This window comes from Capricornis sumatraensis, chromosome 10 (assembly GCF_032405125.1).
Source record: "Capricornis sumatraensis isolate serow.1 chromosome 10, serow.2, whole genome shotgun sequence".
In the NCBI taxonomy this organism is placed as follows: domain Eukaryota; kingdom Metazoa; phylum Chordata; class Mammalia; order Artiodactyla; family Bovidae; genus Capricornis; species Capricornis sumatraensis.
Window position 1 is genome coordinate 93,686,971 of NC_091078.1, and position 20,723 is coordinate 93,707,693.

General features: G+C 52.8%; 1 protein-coding gene across 1 annotated transcript; it reads right to left on the minus strand.

The window, feature by feature from the left end:
* Positions 1-608: 608 nt before the first annotated feature.
* Positions 609-15,235, minus strand: ITIH1 (inter-alpha-trypsin inhibitor heavy chain 1). Its single transcript, XM_068982628.1, has 22 exons — positions 15,101-15,235; positions 14,843-14,863; positions 14,444-14,610; positions 13,899-14,003; positions 13,403-13,565; positions 12,751-12,864; positions 10,543-10,668; positions 10,342-10,458; positions 9,488-9,656; positions 9,274-9,399; positions 8,205-8,386; positions 7,760-7,945; positions 6,677-6,816; positions 5,772-5,926; positions 5,660-5,674; positions 4,789-4,809; positions 4,149-4,229; positions 3,925-4,038; positions 2,746-2,947; positions 1,709-1,881; positions 1,034-1,145; positions 609-878 (listed from the first exon to the last, which is right to left on the minus strand). The coding sequence occupies exons 1-22, from the start codon at positions 15,200-15,202 to the stop codon at positions 749-751; spliced, it is 2,721 nt and encodes a 906-aa protein (XP_068838729.1). The 5' UTR covers positions 15,203-15,235; the 3' UTR covers positions 609-748.
* Positions 15,236-20,723: the final 5,488 nt, after the last annotated feature.

A 20,723-nucleotide genomic window follows, 5' to 3' on the forward strand; every position in this document is an offset into this window, starting at 1 on the left:
GTCATGACAAAAGTGTCCCTTAGGGCTGTTCGGAGCGTGGAAGTGAAAGTACGTCAGTCCGTCTTGTCCAACTCTTAGTGACCCCTTGGACTGCAGCCCCCCAGGCTCCTCTGTCCATGAGAGTCTCCAGGCAAGAATACTGGAGTGAGTTGCCCTTCCCTTCTCCAGGGGATCTTCTCAACCCAAGGATTGAACCCAAGGTCTCCCGCTTTGCAGGGAGATTCTTTACTGTCTCAGGCACCAGGGAAGCCCTAACGCTGTTGGGAGTGTATATTCAGTTGATTCAGCAAAGGCACTGAAAACAGTACCTGACTGCAGGAAGCACTGGGGCAGCTTCAGCCATTGTGGGCCATTCCTATACAATCTGCCAGCGTGTCCTTTGGTCTCTGGACCAATAGGGGAAGCCATGTGCATGGGACACTTGGGCATTCAGAGGGCACAGGGCCAGACGGCTACAGAGAATGGGGGTGGGGTGGAGGCAGAGTTGGTGCAGGCTCCCTCCTGGCCTCCAGGTCTGCTGTGACCCCTGAGCTCTTCTGAGGAACAACATCTTGGGTTGCCTCCTTGCCCCCCCATTCCCCAAAAGCAGCCAGGCTGAGCTAGACATAGCCTCTCTTTAATGGAAGTCATGAGTGCTTTGACATAGGAGACCGGCTTGGACAGGAAGGTGTGGCCAGTGCAGCAGGTCAGGATGCTACCCTGCCCCTCTGCCGTGGTCCTAAGGGAGGATGGGTGTGCCGGCTGGGGCTCAGAAGATGTCAGGGACGATATAGTCGGTGTGGACGCCGTCAATCAGCCCATCCCCATTGTTGTGGATGAACCAGCAGGTCACCTCAGCCCCATGGCGGGGGTCCTTCCTGTAGTCTTTTTGCAAGCCCCTGAGGAGAAACATGCCAGCTGGGGTCACCTTTTGGATCCAGCAGGGCTGTGCCTCCCCAGGAAGCCCATCCGACCCATGTGACACCTGGAAGAAGACCTGGGCCAATGGCAGAGAAGGCCAAGGGCAGAGATGCTGGGGGAAAAGCCCACCCACCTGGTGACCGTCAGGCGGCGGTTCTTCACCACCATTGTGGCGTCTGTCTTTGTGGGGTCAGAGCCTGGGTGGAGGTCGGACACTTTATAATCAAAGGGGTGGAAGAATTGTCCTGGAAAGGCATACAGGAGACTGTGGTTACCAGTAGGGTCCTTGCTGCCTTTTACTCACTAGGTGCTCGCTGGAGATTTACAGTTATTGGCACAATTTTTCCCCAAGGGCTTGACTGTTTCTGATAAATTTTAACTCCAAAGCCACCTCTAGTTCACTTACTATAAAGAAGCAGATATGTTGCTTCTATAGGAATTCCAAAGGAATATGGCTGGGGAGAGGGGTGTGAGGGGGTAAGAGAGCAGGGTCTGCAGGAAGACCACAAAGAGAAGCGGTGTGGCCATGACCCATCCCACCCAGGAGGTGTCTGGGGGTCTGCTGGGCCTTTCTATTTTCTAATTGGACCTCTCCTTACTTGCTCTCAGGCTCACTTAAGCTTTACTTTCACTGTGTTTGATTACAGCCCCTTTGAGGGACAAGCCGTCACCAGGACCCTCTTTGGAGCTCTGAGCCTTGGAGGCCACGTTGGAGGTGCACCTGTCCTGGTGTCTCGCAAAGCTGACCCATGGTGAGTCCTAACACCCTACCCTCCACAGCTCTGCCAGCCCGGCCAGCCGTACGTACCCAGCAGCCCGTGTGTCCGTGCTGACATCCGGTGACTATCCAGCGCATAGAAGCCCAGGAAGTCCTGGTGGACGGCACTCCCCCTCCACACCCGGTGCAGGACGACCTCGAAGGTGCCCCCGTCCTCCACAGACACCACCAGGTTCCTCTTCCTGTTGATGGTCACCAGCACCCTGTGGGGGCGGGTGCCATGAGGGTGGCTGCGGCTTCACTGCATCCCTCCATTCAGCTGCTCTTGTCCTTGGGACCCAGCTCTTATGACCCCCTCTCCTCTGAGATGGTTGAGTATTTCTTGCTCCACACTCCTTCCCACATGTTGCTGCTGTGTATATTGTGTACAGGCCCTGTGCTAAGTGCTCCATTGAAACTGTATTATTCAATTCCCCCTTTGATGCTGTGAGGACCACAGCTCAAAGAGGTAAAGAGGTTGCTCGAGTTCACATAGCTGGTGAGTGACAGAGCCAAGACTTCCTCTCCAGCCTGTCTAGCATGAGTCTGTGTTCTTCGACTCATCATATGGTCCACAATACTGGACCCTGCCCACCTCTCCCTATAGCTCCGCTGCCCAGCACTGGGCTCTGATGCTCGGCAGTGTTTACAGAATAAATGAGTGAAGGAAAGAACAAACACTAAACAAGTCATACTAAGACAGATGCTGAAAGACAAGCCCAGAGAACACAAGTTCAGCAGAGGAAGAGACCAGGATGGGTTCAGGGAAGAGGTGGCCCTTGCGCTGGGCCTGGGAGTTGCTTGGTGTGGTGGAGACAGGACTGTGGGGCAAGGGTGCCACAGAAGCTCAGGCAGCCAGGCCCGGAGACACGCATCCTGGAACCAAGGAATTTGGGAGTGAAGGGTCGGGAATGGTTCACAGGGCCCAACATGTGTGCACGGAGGTCTTATGACCTCACTCACTGACAGAGCTCAGGGAAGGAGGGCCCACAGGCTCGGGTGGCGGGGCTGGCTCTGGGGCTTCATCCCTTGGTCCTCACCACACTCACCCCTGCCTCCCTTCCCAGGCCCCTGCCCAAGCTGGTTACTCATTTTGCCGCAGGAAGGCCTGGTCCCTCCAGGAGAACACGGGCCCGCCAGACCCAGGGTTCAGCGTAATGTTCTGAGGAGTCACTTCCAGCTGGAAGTCAGTTGCGGGGTTTGCGATCCCCAGCCGCCCGAAGTATGTGCCCTCGTGCTTCCCAGGGCTCCCGGCCTCGTTGCCGATGAGCTGCCCGTTCACTGAGAAGCCTGAAGTAGGGTGAAGGGTCATCAGGTCGGGGTCCAGCTCTCACCAGCCTTTGCTCCTTCCCTCCCTCTTTGGTCACTGAGAGCCTCAGCACCCAAGGAGGGAGGCCTTCAGGACATGTGCCGGCCACACACAGCACTGCCTGCCTCCCTTCCCACCACCCTCTCTGAGATTTAGAATGCTCAGTTCTGGGCTCTGAAGGAGGTCTCGCCTCCCCAGAACAGGCCTTGGGGCTGCTCCTTCTCCATGATACAGGGCAGGTGCTGTAGGTGAGTTTTGGGGCCTCTCCACAGAGGCCTCCTCTGAACTGGGCAGCCAGCAGCCCCCTCCCCATTGTCACCATCCCAAAACTATCCTTGGCTCATGCTCTGAAATGGTCAGCTAAGAATCTGTTCACCTATTTATCTCCCTTCCCTAAACTCCATAAGAGCAAGGACTGTCTGGGTTTCCACTGTGTCCCCAGCCCTGTGGATGTGCTCAACAAACGTGTGCAGATGACCTGAATGGACTGGGAGGATGGGAGAAGCATCCAAGATATGGAGAGGGCATTGTTCCCATCACCGGAGCCTGGGGAGGCTAGGTCGACTCCAAGACCTGGGCAGCCATGCAGGGCCAAGGGAGTGGTATGCAGCAGGGTCACAGGATAATTCACAGGACTTGGTACAAAATGAAAATGAGGGGCCCCTCCTTCAAAAACTAAGAGTTGCAGGATGCAACAGCTGAGCATTAAATCAAGCATGGAGCCCTTCCCAGTGCATGGTTCTGTGTACCTGCACAGGTCACATGCCCACGAAGCTGGCCTTGTATAGCGCCCAGGTAGGTGGATGGGGTGTGATGGCTGAGTCCAGCCAGGTGACGGGTACACTGGATGTGGGCAGTGGAGGCCACAACCACTGTCCTTCCTGGTTGTGGCTGAACGTTGAGGGCAGAGGAGCCCGGGCCCCACCCTCTCTGGCAGAGGGTGTGATGTCACCCGTACCTGTGTCAGGATCCTGCACCAGGCTCAGGACCACACCAGGCTCCTCGTTGATGTTGAAGCACAGCATGTCCTCTTTCTGGGGCACGTGGATGAGGAAGTGTGGGTCAGTATCCACTGAGGGCACAGCATGGAGTCCATTAGATTGAGCCTTAGGTAGATGGGGCCAGCTGGGGACAAGAGTTCAGCCAAGCAGGAGTGTCCCTCAGACCCTCCCAAGGACTCACCGCCAGTCACTTGGTCTGGCACCTTCTCGATGTTGAGGCTGGAGTGCGTTGGAGCAGGCTGAGAGGCCGCTAGCATGAAGGCTGAGCAGCAAGAGTGAATGGCCTTTAGAAGGGAGGCGGCCAGGCCTTCCCTGGAGCAGGTGGCTCCTTCTCCGGGGCCCCTCCCACCCAGGCAGGCTGGCCCAAGGCCGCGGGTGCACGAGTGGACAGGGAGATTTTGACACCTCTCGGAATGTGGGGTTGGAAGTTTGGCCCAGCGCAGTGGCCTGGCCTGGAGAAGAAAATGGCAACCCATTCCAGTATTCTTGTCTGGGAAATCCCATCGACAGAGGAGCCCAGTGGGCTATAGTCCATGGGGTTGCAAGAGTCAGACATGACTGAGCAACTAAACCACCACCACCGTGGCCTGGCCCTGGCTTGGTCTCCTTCACGAGGACCTGGTGGGCTGGTGGCTCCGGGGTGGGGAGGCCAGGCCCGGGTCAGGGGGGGAGTTCTGAGGGCTCCCAGTGAGAGGGAGCGAGGAGCATTGGAGCAGAGAAAGACAGCCTTAGATGGGCAATGCCCTGGGCTTTGCTCAGGACTGAGGGTGGTACCATGGAGCAGAGGTAAGATGTGCGTTGTCAGGGTGACGGCCACTTACTCTTTCTGGGTCCCACCATCTCTGTAGAGGACAAGGACAGAGGACAGTGTCACTCCCCCCACTCCAAGGGCAACTGGGCTCAGAGGTCAGTCAGGCCTGGGCAGCCTTCCTCTTGGGGGTCCCAGCCCTCCTCCTGGGGGACTCAGCCCCCTCCTGGGCATTTCAGCCCTCCTCCTGTGGGACTCAGCCCCCTTCTAGGGGTCCCAGCGCTCCTCCTGGGGGTCCCAGCCCTCCTCATGGGGGTCCCAGTGCTCCTCCTGGGGGTCCCAGCCCTCCTCCTGTGGGACTCAGCCCCCTCCTAGGGGTCCCAGCCCTCCTCCTGTGGGACTCAGCCCCCTCCTAGGGGTCCCAGCCCTCCTCCTGTGGGACTCAGCCCCCTGCTAGGGGTCCCAGCCCTCCTCCTGGGGGTCCCAGCCCTCCTCCTGTGGGACTCAGCCCCCTCCTAGGGGTCCCAGCCCTCCTCCTGGGCATCCCAGCCCTCCTCCTGTGGGACTCAGCCCCCTCCTAGGGGTCCCAGCCCTCCTCCTGTGGGACTCAGCCCCCTCCTAGGGGTCCCAGTCTTCCTTCTGGGGGTCCCAGCTCTCCTCCTGGGGGTCCCAGCCCTCCTTGCAGATGGATGCTCACACTAAGGGCCCCAAAGGAGGCCCGGGAGTGGAGGGGTTCAGGCTGTGTGAGGGCCCCCCAAACACTCAGGTGGCAACAGTTTGGTTGCAACAAAGTGGGAAAGGGCATCTCAGGGAAGGAAGAGACCAAGAAAGGCTGGAGCTGGGCAGGTGTGGGGTGGGAAACTGTGTGTCTGGTGGCCAGAACGGCGCCACTTGCCCAGCCACCCAGAGCCCTTTGCAAAAGTCAACATGATTTAAAAACTCACCCAAGGGCAGAGAATCTAGAAAGGAGAGAAAGGAAAGAGAATTAACGCCCTGGAGGCTTTTGGTTCTCAGAAGCCTCCCCATGCCCACAGTCTCCCCTCAGCCAGCCCATACCATCCAGGGGCTTATCAATGATGGGCTCCAGGCCATCCTGGTCTGCCATGCCCCTGACGGTCATGGAGGTCAGTGGGGTCACAAACTGATAGGCCAGCGACATCTGCAGGGCCTTGGCCGACACGTTGGCTTTCTCCTTGCCCTCCAACTTCATCCTGCGAGACAGACACCGGCTCCAGGCCCGCAGCTTGGACGACAGTAAACTTGCATTCCCTTGTTCTTTCCTGCCGTTGTTCACTTGTTCAGCAGGCATGTAATAAGCCCCTGCCGTGGCCCCACTCAGGGGCTGTCTTCAAGGACCTCATGATTTAATGCCTCTCATAGAGAAATAGGTTTCCCTGGTGACTCAAGGAATACGGGAGACCTGCCTGCAATATGGGAGACCCGGGTTCGATCCCTGGGTTGGGAAGATCCTGTGTTCTTGCCAGAGGAGCCTGGTGGGCTATAGTTCATGCGGTTGCAGAGTCGGACATGACTGAGTGACTAACACTTTCATAGAGAAAACCTGGAGGTTTGGTAGAGCTGGGGGATGTGCCCCAGAATTCAACAGCTATGATATTCTGGCAAATGGTCTAACCTCTCTGAACCCTGGTGTGCTCGGCATGTTGTGAGGATGAACTGAGTGTGTCTGGACACAGCAGCCCCACAGGCAAGGTCAGCATCACCCACAGAGCTAAGTAGGAGCAAACTGCGGGCCGCCCTGTGCCCCCCAGCAGGCCCCGCCCACACATTGACTGCCTGGTTGATATTAACTCAGAGTGTAAAGTCAGAGAAGAGTAAATCTGACCTGCTCACACGCTTCAAGACTCAGAACCACCCCCTTCTTAGTTCAAAGACCCAGGGGTTGAGGGGGTGCTCTTGGGGGGTTGTGCCCCCATTCCCCTAGGCAGCCAATGGGCTGGTACCGCTTGGCCAGCAGCTCCTGGATGGTCAGATAGGCCCACAGGCGTTCAATGTGGTTCTCCAGCATGTGGCCCCGTTCTCGGAGCAGTTTCTTCATCTCTTCCTCGTCCACCAGGCAGGTTGTCATGAATTCTTGTCCTTCCTGAGAGAGGCGAGGGGGAGAGAGGTGAGGGGGAGAGAGGCTGTGAGCCTTTCTAAGCATTCCATCCCCCATCTTTCCTAAGCCTGCAGTTCTCATCCTTACCCATCCATTCCTTCCATAAAAGTTGCCAAGCACCCTCTATGAGCCAAGCTGACCCAGGCCTTGGGGATCCCAGGGGAGGAGTATCAGGCTCTGCTCTCATGGAGTTAGTCTCTCTGGGGGATGCCAGCAAACAGCCGGCCTGTCCACCATGCAACTGTGTCCATCCAGCCCCGCTCCTCCAGATGCCCATTCAACTTGCCACAGCACACAAGTGTGCCTTTTCTCCCCAGCCACAATATGTGGGCACCTCTTCCCAGGGGTTTGCCATGCACCAGGCACTGCATAAGCCTACTACATGGATTATTTCATTTACTCCACACAACTCTCCAGTACAGTTTTACCCTCATAGTACAGAAAGGCCTAGAGACCTGGACCCATTTGATCAATGTCACCCACCTGGAGCCAAGGTCTAGCTCGGCTTTCCTCACTGAAAGCCGGAGTCCTGAACACTCAGCTACACCACATGGCTAGACTCCAGGTCTCCAGGACCCCCTAGCGTGCATGTGCACACATCCACTGCACTGTGGTACAAAGCTGAGGGCATAGTAGGTGCTCAGGAAATAGTGTCACTTGAGAAGGAAGACGCTTGCCTCTTACTGCCTCATGCTTTGGGAGGAATAACATGGGGAATAACAGGTGGTCCAGTTGGCTGCAAGGGATGACTACTTATCAAGGCCACTTGAGCCTGCCCTCAGGATGACTGCGTTGGGAGAATGTTCAGCCCTGGGGTGTGTGTGGCCTGGTGGGGTGAGGGCACTCCTCTGGGGAAAGAGAGGCTGCCAGGGGCACAGGGGTGGGGAGCTTCTGAGTGCCTCTCCACCCTTTGCAGCCCTCTATTTACCGCCTTAGCTCGCATGTCCGCCTTGAAGCTGCTCAGTTTGTGGTCAGCAATGCGCCCCGCCACCATGATTTCCGAGCCTTCGTAGTACTGTTTATGGCGGTGCTGGGTCAGGTCTGAGACGGCTTCCCGGGGGTACAGCAACTCCACATCCCTCAGGAGGGGGTTGGCTACCTGCTCATAGAAACCCTGCAGGAACAGGGGGGTGCAGCCTCAGAGCTGGTGGGTCACCATAGGCATCCAACAGGAAACCCCCTCACAAAGTGGTATGTCAGGATCTCTGCCTTATAGAAGGAATTGCAGGCCCAGGGGTTAAGGAACTGGCTCAAGGTCCCACAGCTAAGTTGAACTCTGTACCAGAGCTTTATCTGCTCTGGGCTGGTGGGTACATGGCTGCCAAGGCTCTGATCCCCATGGCGTGACTTTGAGGGGCTGTGGGGGAGGAAACCTGCAGCTGCTGGGTGGCGTCATGGTCCTCGTAGATTCTCTGGACACGTCCGTTGTTCTCCAGGGACATGACCTCCAGGAAGTTCAAGTCCACATCATGGCCGAAGCCCAAGTTGTAGAGTGGGAATCTGCCCTTGATGGCATCTCGGACATTCTTGAGGATTTGGGTACGATCTGTCACCCCTACAGCCACACAGTCAGGTAGGGATGGGATGCATGTGGGACATGAGGGCACCTTGGGGCACCCTCTGGGGACCAAGCCTCCCATCTCAGACCATCTCCAGTCTCCACTAGCCTCTTGAGGCCACGCCTCTTGCTGTCTCCTCTGGGTGAGGCAACAGCTGCTAACAGAGCTCCTAGAAGACTGCCCATTTCCATGGATCCATCATGAGCAAGTCTGATTTAAATCCTCCACGGCTCCTCCCATGGCCTGTGAGGGCCTGCTGACCTTTCCACACTGTTTTACCTGCTTTACACATGCCTGCACTTCCTGCACAGTCCTTGCCGGTGCATAAACCTTGTTTTGTTCAAGCTGCCCCTTCCGCCAGGGATGCCTTCCTGCTTCTCCTCTCCTCCTTCCAGGTGGAGCTCAGGGCTCACTTCCTCCAGGAGGCCTTCTGAGATTCTGCCTGGGTCAGGTGCCCCTTGTCTGTTGTCCTTTGGCCTCCTGGCACCCTGTTCTTTCAGAGCCCTTGACAGAGCATCTGTTCCTGGGTCTGCCTCCCCCAGTGGACCCTGGACTCCTTAAGGGCAAAGATGTCTCTTGTTCTCTTAGTGTCTCTCCTTGGTCCCTACTTCTGTGCTTGGCGAGGTGCTGAAAACACAGTTCATTAAATTCAGCCTAGGAGTCCTGCCCCTCCTTCTGGGCCCTGTGCAACCCCGTGTCATGCAGAAACTCTCCCAGTTTCCCACCTCAGGACAGAGGAGCACCTTGGACTTTATGGTCTGAACTCTGCTCTTAGACAAGTGCTCAGCTTTACCCTTAGCCTCTCTGCCCCCAGATGGCATCCCCAGTGCCTTCCATAATGAGCAGACCCAACACCTCCCAGGGTATCCCTGATGGCACTTACCCTCTGTGGGCTCGCCATCTGTCAACATGATGAGAATTGAGGCATGGTTGCTGAGTTCTGGGAGGCTTTGCTGAGCTTTGTTCAAGATCTCAATTCCTCTAAGCAGACCTCCATTCAGGTTTGTAGCTGCAAAAAAAGAGAAAGCAGATCAGTGTGTGCCTTCAGTCTGAGGGACAGAGGTGGCATCAAGCTGGCCCCAGACCCCTGCCCCTACCCCCGGCCAGGGAGAATTGCTGCACGAAATTCCGAGCTGCCTCCAGGTTGGCAGGAGATGCCTGCACCAGCGAACCCTTCCACGACTGCACTGCAGACCCAAAGAGGACCAGGTCGAAGTAGTCCCCTGGCCGCATGTCCCCCAGGATTTTACGGAGCGCCTCCTTGGTCTGTAAGGATAGGACAGTCAGTGGAGGGACAGGGCCCCAGGATGGTGCCTTTTGTAATCTCCAGATGCCCAATTAAAAGACCCACAGGGTTAGAGGCATGTGGCAGACAAGCGGGAGGGGCAAGAAAGCCACTGGTGACGGGAGAGGAGCCTGCTGCTGAGTGAGCCCTGGGGTGGCTGAGGGCATGGAGAAGGCAAAGGGACCCAGTGGGAAGGGGAAATGACCAGGAGTTCAGGGGCCAGGGTTAAGACAGAGGACCCCAGGGGGCTGAGCTTCTAAAACCCTGCTTGTCCACCAATGGTTTCACTGTGCCCCGGACAGGGCACAGAGCATGCGTGTCGGGGGGAGGCTGCTGCCAGCTGCAAGCCATCTCTGGGACCCCTGTAATCGTCCCCACATGCCTAGAACACAGGTCTCATCTTCCAAGCCCTCCCCCACTGGTCAACCTCACGACCCTGTGGGCCCTGTCACTTTGCCATCGAGGAGAAGTGAGTGTACTTGCTCACGGTTGCACAGTGAGAAGTGGCTGATTCCAGAGCCCCTGACCACTGGGATTTCCTGTTAGATTACCCTGCCTCTGACCAGAGACAGAAGTCCCAAACCCAGTCTCTGGGGGCAAAGCCAGTTCGGGGTGGGCGATGGGGTTGAAGAAGCTCCCGCTGGGCTGTTTAGAGCCACCATTTACCTGCTTCACTTTCTGGCCTTCCATGGAGCTGCTGATGTCAATCACAAAAACCACATTCTTGTTCAGTTTTGTTAGGTTTTGGGGAGCAAAGAAGTGGGCAAAGTAGTTATTGGCGACCTGAAACACAAACGGGCGAGTGAGGCCGCTCTCACAAGGACCCCTGTCTGCCCTGTAAGTCTCAGGCTAGAAGTTCAGACTCACCAGGAGGTCGCAGGCATTGTCCCGATTGACATCGTAAGTCACCTTGAAGTCCCCGTTCAGCAAGGTTGTAGAGCACGTGGGGCAGGTTTGCTGCTGGCTCACTGTGGGGCGGAAAAGCACGTGACCCTGGAATAAGCGAGAGTGTGAGGCATTACTGGTTTGCAATGACAACGTAAGATGTGTGTATGTGTGTGTGTGTCGTGTATAGCCATAGGAATGAGTCTCATGCGACTCTCACCCTGCTGCTGAGAGTGCACGCCTGTGCGGGGTAGGAGAGAAGACCTGTTTCTTTGCTCACATGCTTCTGAATCATTGGAATTTTCCACAATAAGTATCACCACTTCAGGTACACAATGAAAAACATAATAACAGCAGCATATTGGAAATTCCCTGGCAATCCAGTGGTCAGGACTCAGCTTTCATTGCTGGGGGCCCAGGTTCAATCCCTGGTTGGGGAACTTAAATCCCGCAAGCCACAAGGTGTGGCCAAAAATTTAAATAATACCAGGATGAGAGACACTGGGCATCTCATAATGTTCAGTGAAAAAACAACACTGTGCTGGAAACTGGAACCTGCCTGGATAAGACAAGGAGAAGGAAGGGCCCAGAGTGGGAGCTGCAGCCTGGTTGAACTTGGTGCTGGTGCTCAGGGAAATTGGGGGTGGTTTGCTAGAAAACTCAGCAGTGGCCACAGGACTGGAAAAGATCAGTTTTCATTCCAATCCCAAAGAAAGGCAATGCTAAAGAATGCTCAAACTACCGCACAATTGCACTCATCTCACATGCTAGTAAAGTAATGCTCAAAATTCTCCAAGCCAGGCTTCAGCAATACATGAACCATGTTATGCACCTCCAGATATTCAAGCTAGATTTAGAAAAGGCAAAGGAACCAGAGATCAAATTGCCAACATCTGCTGGATCATCAAAAAAGCAAGAAAGTTTCAGAAAAAAAAACATCTATTTCTGCTTTATTGACTATGCCAAAGCCTTTGACTGTGTGGATCACAATCAACTGTGGAAAATTCTGAAGGAGATGGGAATACCAGACCATCTGACCTGCCTCTTGAGAAACCTATATGCAGGTCAGGAAGCAACAGTTAGAACTGGACATGGAACAAAACGCTGGTTCCAGATAAGAAAAGGAGTACGTCAAGGCTGTATATTGTCACCCTGCTTATTTAACTTATATGCAGAGTACATCATGAGAAATGCTGGGCTGTAGGAAGCACAAGCTGGAATCAAGATTGCCGGGAGAAATAACCTCAGATATGCAGATGACACCACCCTTATGGCAGAAAGTGAAGAAGAGCTAAAGAGCCTCGTGATGAAAGTGAAAGAGAAGAGTGAAAATGTTGAGCAAGCTCCAGGAGTTGGTGATGGACAGGGAGGCCTGGCATACTGTGGTTCATGGGGTCTAAAAGAGATGGACACGACTGAGCGACTGAACTGAACTGAACTGTCCTCAATACATTTCTATACTTCCGTACTTTCCACATTTTATTTAAGGACCCTTTTCTTTTCATGTTTTGTTTGTTGATTATAAAAGTAAACTATATTCATTAAAGATATTTGAAAAGAATTATTAGGAAGATAAAGACCATTCCCTTGGTCCCCTACTGAAAGCAAGCATGTTTGCTAGCACTCCACCGTGTCGCATTTTGTTTCTAAGGAACCCCTCCAAAACTGTAGGAGACATTTCTTCTAAGTGAACTGTTACAGTCACTACCAAATGTGGGTGGGGAATAAATGGTTTGCTCCTGGCTCTAGTTGAGGGCAAATTAGGAAGCGGGGCACTAGCTGGGTATCACCCACTCATATGCCACACTCCTCAGGAACCAGGGTAGGAGCAAGCAGGGTGCTCCTGGAATTCCTGTAGATGGGTGGGAAGTGACAAGTGGTAAGTGACTGGGTAGGCCAACATCCTTGGCAAACTTAATCATGTTTCCAAGAACACTGGGGCTTGGAATGCTGAGGTTTACTTGTGTGCCCTATATACCATGAATGCTTTCCCAGGAGTATGAGGTAAGCAAAGAGGAAAATGAGGCTTAAGCAAGCCAACAACTCACCGCAGACCAGGCAGACAGACCCTCCCCAGCCTTAAGCTTTTGAGAATCAGAAGTGGTGAGTTCTCCTCTCTCTCTCCCTTAGGGCAGCCTGCAGCCCCTGCCTGGTTGAGCTAGGCTGAGAAGTCTCTGCCATCTGACGCACCTTTTTCCCTGAGAAGGACTTCTTGATAAGTTGGGCAGCCAGTTTCTTGGGAAGGAAGGAGGCCTCGACATCCAGCTTCCTGATCCCCTGGGGCTCAAAGATGTCCACGTCGATCTGTGGCATTGAAACAATTCCTGCACCAAGGCTCGCATTGGGAACCATCATCAAGTCTTAGCCAAGAGCCAGTGTGTATCCTGGCCCCCCACCGTACGCAGCGCCCACCCAGCTCTCAGCGCAGGGCCTGGCATGTCACAGGCACTCCAAAAATATTGGCCAAATGAAGGTGTGCATGCCTGTGCCCCTCAACTCAGCCACCACTAACGTGCCAGCCACAATGACAGCCCCTCAGGCTGCCTGGGACTTTCCTATAAAATCCCTGAACATTCACTATCTCTCATGATCTTTGCAGCACTTCTGGGACACACAGAACCCCCATTTAACAGATGAGCAAGCTGAGGTTCAGAAGGAGAAGGCTGGAGGGTTCAGGGAGCCACAGAGAGCCACTGGAGCCCACCCGGAAGAGTCAGTACCCTCCCTGTGTGCCCAGGACTGCACACGGAGGGTGCCGAGCTTACATGTGCAGCCGCAGTGAGGGAAAGGCAAGAGCCTGGCTCCCGAGACCTACGCCTGCCTGTGGTCACCCGCGAGCTACCTCAAAATGCTGCACCAGCTGCTTGGGCTTGACTTTGATGACAGTGTCGTACTGCATGAGCTTCCGCCTCAGCACCTCCTCGTAGGTCAGCCGGAATGTGGCCTTGCTCCGTGGACCGACCATGATGTGGATGGAGAACTCTTCCATAGTTCTCCCTGAGGCCCTGGATGTGCCACCAGGGCCAAAACCAGACAGACATATGGTAAGTGACGTGTGGGTCCTTGTCACTTAAAACATACTCCTCAGGGTCAATTTCTCTTATTTCTAGTGCTTCTCGCAGCCTTCTTTGACCCTCACCCTGCCTTAGCTGACTGGCCAGAGTCAGGGCGCCCAGAGATCTTGTCCAACACACCTGTGCCAGCAGTGGGTTTGACCAGTTTACTCCCATCCCCTCATCCAGGGCTGCCCTCCACCCAAGGCACCTTGCAGCCTTCAGATCCATGCTGGCGGGGGGTGGGTGGCACCAGAGATTGGGCTGGCAGGGCCCAGAGCTCACCTGACAAGTCCTGCATTCTCTCCCGAGATGGCTGCTTTCCGGTATTGCTTCCATGCGGTCACTTTGTCCTTTATGTCTCCGGTGAAGGCATTTTCATCTGCTGTGCTGCTGGGAGGAAGAAGCCCTCAGGGCAGTGCCCCTCCCCACCACATAGGGTCTTGAGTGGGGGGCACTCCCAGCTCGGGGGGTGGGGGAGAATGGAGGCAGGGGGCGGCACTGAGGAGGCCCTGTCCAGGTGAGTACTTGGGGGAGGGCTTCCCCTGCCGGTCTCCCACTGACCCCAGAGTTGCTCAGGGACACTAGCACGGAGGTGGGCAGCCCTGGCCACAGGGTCCAGCAGTAAGCCTTGGGTGCTGGCCTGTGCTCCTGGGCCCTAGGCTGAAAACATACTGTCAGAGGCTTTGGTTTGCTCTCCATGATGGCAGCCCAGAGCAGGCCCTGAAGGGCTTTTCAGTCCCTCAGAGCTGGGCCTGGCCTGTGGCCCTTGGGGATGAGGGGAAGCCCTGGCTGTGGGCTGGGCCTGGTGAACCAGGCAAGGCACGCACATGGTAAAGTCGCTGATGAAGGCCGTCTTGGGTATTTCTACGTTGAAGGACACTTCCTTGGCTGTGTCAGCACTGTTGATCACTTGGCTGGTGATGACGTAGTGGGCGAAGCGAGAGGTGACTTTGCAGTTGACTTTCAAACTGCGGATGACCACACCATCGACAGCCTAAAGTGGGATGTGCAGGAGGTGGCCTAGGATGGGGGCCCCCCAGCACCCAGCTCTGACATGGGTGCTATTCTGTATGCCTGAAATGGTGCCATGGGAATTGAGGTGGCTGGAGAGCCCCTGGTTGTGGGAGTCGGGAGTCCCCCTGCCCAGGGGCATGCCCTGAAGCCTGGGGGAAACTGGCTGTAATAATGGCCCCACCACAGACCCCTTTGCCGAGACCCACACTCACTGCGTCCACAGCCATTCGCTTCTGTAAAACAAAACCAGGGCAAGTGTGAATGCAAGCGCTCAGGGGACCAGGGCCTATCTATTAAGGGATGGGAGTGGGGTGTAGCCTGTGTCCTCAACACCCCAGCTTCGTCTCCCCAGTGCTGCTAGGGGGTCCTCTCCCTTCAGAAGAAGTCGAGGTGAGTAGGGAGAGCCCCCGTCCCTGGGCTCCCTTCCAGGCTCAGCTGCCTGGTTCTGGCCCAGGGGTATACCCACATACCTTGCCACCTTTGGGACTGCGTGTGGGTGAACCCTGAGCGGCCACGGCCTGCAGGGCGAGCAGGGACACCAGGCACACGCAGAGGAGCCCCTGCAGCCCCATCGTGCCGCGCGTGATCTCAAGGCTCCTGCTGCCTTGTCACCTCACTCAGACCGTGAATCAATACAATGCTGGATAAACACGGATTAAACATTAGACAAGGTCAAGGCAAGTATTACAATTTGAGGGATCAAAAATTGACAGTGAAAGCTTTCTCTAGGGGGATTCCCAGCTGTGTAAACTCCCGACCAGACTCAGACTGTGCCCCTCAGATAGAACTGCACTCGGCCAGCATGAATTGTGAATTTTAATCCTGGATCTGCAGCACAGGGGCAATACCAGTGATACGGTGGCAGGTGTCAAGAAGCCACAATTAAAAATGAATTTCTCTTCATTAGATGTTCTTGTCAAAATTCTTTAATCATCAACAAACTTTTCAGACAGTCCTATATTCACCTGGGAGGCAGATATGATGACTTAGAAAGTGTCTGCCCACATCCTTGTTTCTGATGGCACCAACTCTAGCCATTCTGCCAGGGTCCGTCTGGACAGTTCTGAGGATACTGTAATGGGTGACGCACCTTCTAGGACGGTCAGCTTTGGAGAGAAGAGCAGAAGCAAACCTCATCGTTTCTCCTGGGCAGGGATGTAGAGGAATAGGGAAGAGCGGAGACGAAGACGAATGCTGTGCTTTCATGATGAAGGGTGGGCTACGAGCCACCCTTTGCTCTCAGCCCTTTATGGTCTAGTTTTATCCTCAATGTGTCCCTGGGATGTTGGCCCCACCGCAAATGAAAGAGGAGGTATTCAAACCCACATCTGTCAGATGCCAAAGCTGAAGTCTTATCATGCAACGACAGAAATGCCCTCTGTGTTATTAGGAAGCAAGAAGAAGCAGTCAAAGACCCCAGAGACCCATCCTGTCCCTGCAGTCTCTTGAATTTTATGTACAAACCCTCCCTGTCCCTGACAAGCCCCAGCAGACTGGGCAGACACGACTCTGGTCAACCCCCTCCATGGCCCTGGTTGGGATGTACTGGCTGCCGTGACCCTGATGTGGTGAGGGGGCCCAGAAGCTTCTTTGATCTCTGTTTACTTGTCCTGGACTTTGTCTTATAGAGCAGCTTCTGGGAAAGGGTTTATTGTCCCTAGGCCAGAATGCCCTTCTCGCCTGTTTTCTGGCCTTTGTGGGAGGTGAGATGGATCAACATGAAACTGCACACTGGGGGTTGTATTGATTTCCTGCACGAATATCGACCATGCCCTGTGTTGGGCTGGGTACAGTGTCAGCACCAGGACACTACAACGATGAGACTCAAGTGCCTCACTGTGTTCAGTAAGGTGAAGTGGAAAGTGTTAGTCGGTCAGCCTGTCCAACTCTTGGTGGCCCCATGGACTGTAGCCCACCAGGCTTCTCTGTCCATGGGATTCTCTAGGCAAGAATACTGGAGTGGGTATCCATTCCCTTCTCCAGAATATCTTCCCAACCCAGGGACTGAACCCGGGTCTCCTGCATTACAGGCAGATTGATACCCACAAATCCTCTGAGTTCTCTTTCTTGCCACTTCCAAGGACTGTGGGTAAGTTCCTCTTGGTTCTGAGCTCCACTCTCTGTGTCAAGCTCCCAGCTGAATTGGCTTTCCAGTCCGGGGCAGGTCAACTTGAACTAGCAGATGGTTCCACCCAGATCCCAAGCCTCTAGCTATTGGTTTTATCCACTGTTCTTCATTTGATTGCAATCCCAGTCCACATTTCTTGGGGTCAGCTGGTTCAGTCTTTTCCCTGCTCCCCAGTTCTACACTGGGAATTGCTGGCACGTCACACAAGGCCTTCACTTGGCTAGTTACTGTTAGTTTCTATTAGTGTGCACATGAGGTCTAGACTGTAGCCACTAGGAATCTCGGTAGCCAAAGCCACAAAACTGGTGGAGCACTTAAAACCTGTTAGAGAACACCCACCTAACTCTAGTGCTTAATCACTTCAGTTGTGTCCAACTCTGCAGCTCCATGGACTGTAGCCTGTCAGCCTCTTCTGTCCATGGGAGCATCCAGGCAAGAATACTGGAGCGGGTGCAATTTCCCCAGGGGATCCTTCTGACCCAGGGATCAAACCTCTGTCTACTGGGTCTCCTGCATTAGCAAGCAAATTCTTTACCACTGAGAAGCCCCAGAGAAGCCCCAGGACAGCCCTCTAAGGTATTAATTTGGCTCTCAGTCAGTCAGTTCAGTCGCTCAGTCATGTCTAACTCTTTGTGACCCCATGGACTGCAGCATGCCAGGCTTCCCTGTCCATCACCAACTCCCGGAGCATACTCAAACTCATGTCCATTGAGTCAGTGACACCATTCAACCATCTCATCCTCTGATGTCCCCTTCTTTTCCTCCCTTCAATCTTTCCCAGCATCAGGGTCTTTTCATATGAGTCAGTTCTTCCCAGCAGGTGGCCAAAGTATTGGAGTTTCAGCATCAGCATCAGTCCTTCCAATGAATATTCAGGACTGATCTCCTTTAGGATTGACTGGTTGGATCTCCTTGCAGTCCAAGGGACTCTCAAGAATCTTCTCCTGCCGCGGCCAGCACAAGCAAGAGTTGCACCTGCACAGGGAGAGAACGGAGCGTCCCTGCTAAGAAAAATAAGAGAGAGACAAAAGATGGGGTTGAGAGGATCAGACCACAAATTGCTGATGGCTGATGCCTTTCTTTATTAGGCTATAATATTTATAGGATAATGTACGTGACTTAAGACATGTACAGGATTATTTTTTAACTTCAGGATACAATCACTAGACCCTTACCATTGTGTACAGAGTATAATAAGTAATCTATCTTCTATGACATGTTGCAGGACACCCTGACCTTAAGGGCTGTAAAAACTCTTCAAGGGTGGCGGGACAGGGAGCTTAGGAACAATGCCTAAGGCTCTGCATACCTGCCGAGCAGCTCCCAAGACTTAACCCTTCACGGGCAGTCCCCCGCAGCTCCCCTCTAAGGGTGGCGGGACAGGGAGCTTAGGACAATGCCTAAGGCTCTGCATACCTGCCGAGCAGCTCCCAAGACTTAACCCTTTACGGGCAGTCCCCCGCATTCTCCATCACCACAGTACAAAAGCATCAATTCTTCGGTGTTCAGCTTTCTTTATAGTACAACTCTCACATCCATACATGACTACTGAAAAAAACATAACTTTGACTAGACAGTCCTTTGTTGGCAAAGTAATGTCTGTGCTTTTTAATATGCTGTCTAAGTTGGTCATAACTTTTCTGCCGGGGTCCAGCCCCGGTGGATCCAGGGAATTCGAAGGTGAGGACGGCGTCAGCGTCCTTGGAAAAATACATATTTAATTACAGATATATAGAGAGATTAGAAACGGATAGTGTAGTAGGAAAATTAGTGGAGAAAAAGAGGCTGAATAACTTGGTTTGCGTGGAATAGCATCTATGCTCCAGATGGGAATTCAGCCAGAGAAATGGGGAGCAAGAAAGAAATGACATGGGGGTATCAGTCTTTCCGGAAACTGATTCGATTTCTTTATTTGGGGGTTTGCTTATATACCTTTTGTTACATATAGGGATGAATACAGAGTCACGCGGGGGTCAGCAGTCCTGACCTTTATCAAAATCAGGTGCTTCACATAAATGTATAAAAAAAAAGGTCTTAGGGATATTACATCATCTTCTGGCCATGAGACCTGCTGACATTTTATGATCCTTTCTTTCTGATAACCAAAAAATTTATTTTGCCAAGGGTGTTTTTTCTTAAGTCAGGCACCACCCTCCAAATAAAGTTGCATTCCTATAGGGTGAGGGTGTAGTGAGTTACAATCAAGAAAGGAATTTATTTAACCCAAGGTTAACATGATTAATCTTAAAGGTTAATACTTATTTCTCCTATATGCTTAAAGGTTAATGCTTATTTCTCCTATATGCTAGTTATATTCATTATAAGGGCAGGGAATATGGAGATTTAGCAGCAAACATCAGCCCAACAAATGAAAATCCTTTCACCAATGTTCCCCTTAAGATCTATTTAGTCTTCAGATAGTGATAAAGTTACATTTTTACATAGCAAGGACACAGTGATTTATAACAAAGTACAGTGATCTATTACAAAAGAGAAAATTCATTAACTCAAAAAGTCTAGTATTGCTAACCTTAAAAACTACTATATTTCCTTTTCTATATTCCAAATACATTGATTAATATATTCCCAGGTGCCTAAGGATATGGAGGCCAGGTGGCAATCATTGACTCAACAATGAGAAAAGCCCTATGCTAATTTAGACTCTCAAAATACTCCAAAACTCTCTGTGCTGTTTATGGTTGAGAGGTAGTAAACAATCAAGTATGGATAATCCTGTCACACAAGCTAGTCTGTCAGCAGAGAGGTTTGACCTGAAACATCCTTGTCCCACCCAGGGCAGGGAATTAGCAGCAATTATTGGCACAACAAATGAAAAACCCTTCACCAATATAATTCCTAACCAACCCACTATACTAATAATTCCCAACTCCCCAAAAGAATTTGCCTTTAGTAAGCCTAAAACATCTCGTGCCTCTCAGATTGGGAGGCTGTAAACAATCACATGTGGCCAGACGAACCTATACAGGTGGGCTAGATAACCTTCAGAGGAGTCCGTAAGCTGAAACACTCTTGTCACGCCCAGGAATTTTTATTGACTTGGAGCTGCAAGTTAACTCCTTCTCCTAGAGAAATGGTTATGGGGGAGAGACCCCCGTAAAGTCAGAGGTGTAGGTGAGAGCATAAAACAGACTCTGGTTTTGGGGCAGATGCTCGGGAACAGGGGGTTTCCTGAGGCTTGATCACGCCTTTGCGTATGCCAAGCCTTCCTCATGACCTTTGCCATGGGCGGAGTTCCTCACGCTGGCCCCCAGCACTTTTCCTCCAAGGAGCAAGTGTCTTTTAATTTCATGGTTGCAGTCACCATCTGCAGTGACTTTGGAGCCCCCAAAAATAAAGTCTCTCACTTGTTTCCACTGTTTCCCCATCTATTTGCCATGAAATGATGGGACCAGATGCCATGATCTTCGTTTTCTGAATATTGAGCTTTAAGCCAACTTTTTCCACTCTCCTCTTTCACTTTCATCAAGAGGCTCTTTAGTTCTTCTTCACTTTCTGCCATAAGGGTGGTGTCATCTGTGTATTGATATTTCTTCCAGCAATGTTGATTCCAGCTTGTGCTTCATCCAGTCCAGTCCTTAGAGACCCAAAACAGCTAAAGCAATGGGATCAAGTTTCAAATAATTGAGTGCGCCACCTTCTGGCATAACTGCATATTTTATATCCAAGAACTCTGGATCTGGCAGTTGTAATTATCTACAAAAATGGTAAAATCTCACAAAGACAATCTGGAGTTACAGTGGCTGATATGAGAAAGGTTCCAGTTAGACACTTAAGAAGTGCATTTGAAAGCAAGGGTTCCCAAATCAAACAAACAGAATGGGATACCTATTTTAATTAGTATGCAGAAACCTCCAAAAGCCTTCAAGATTTCATAATACCTTCACTGAGAGACTCATGGCTAATGAAAAATTAAAGACACAGAGGCACCTAAAAGAAAAGGCTAT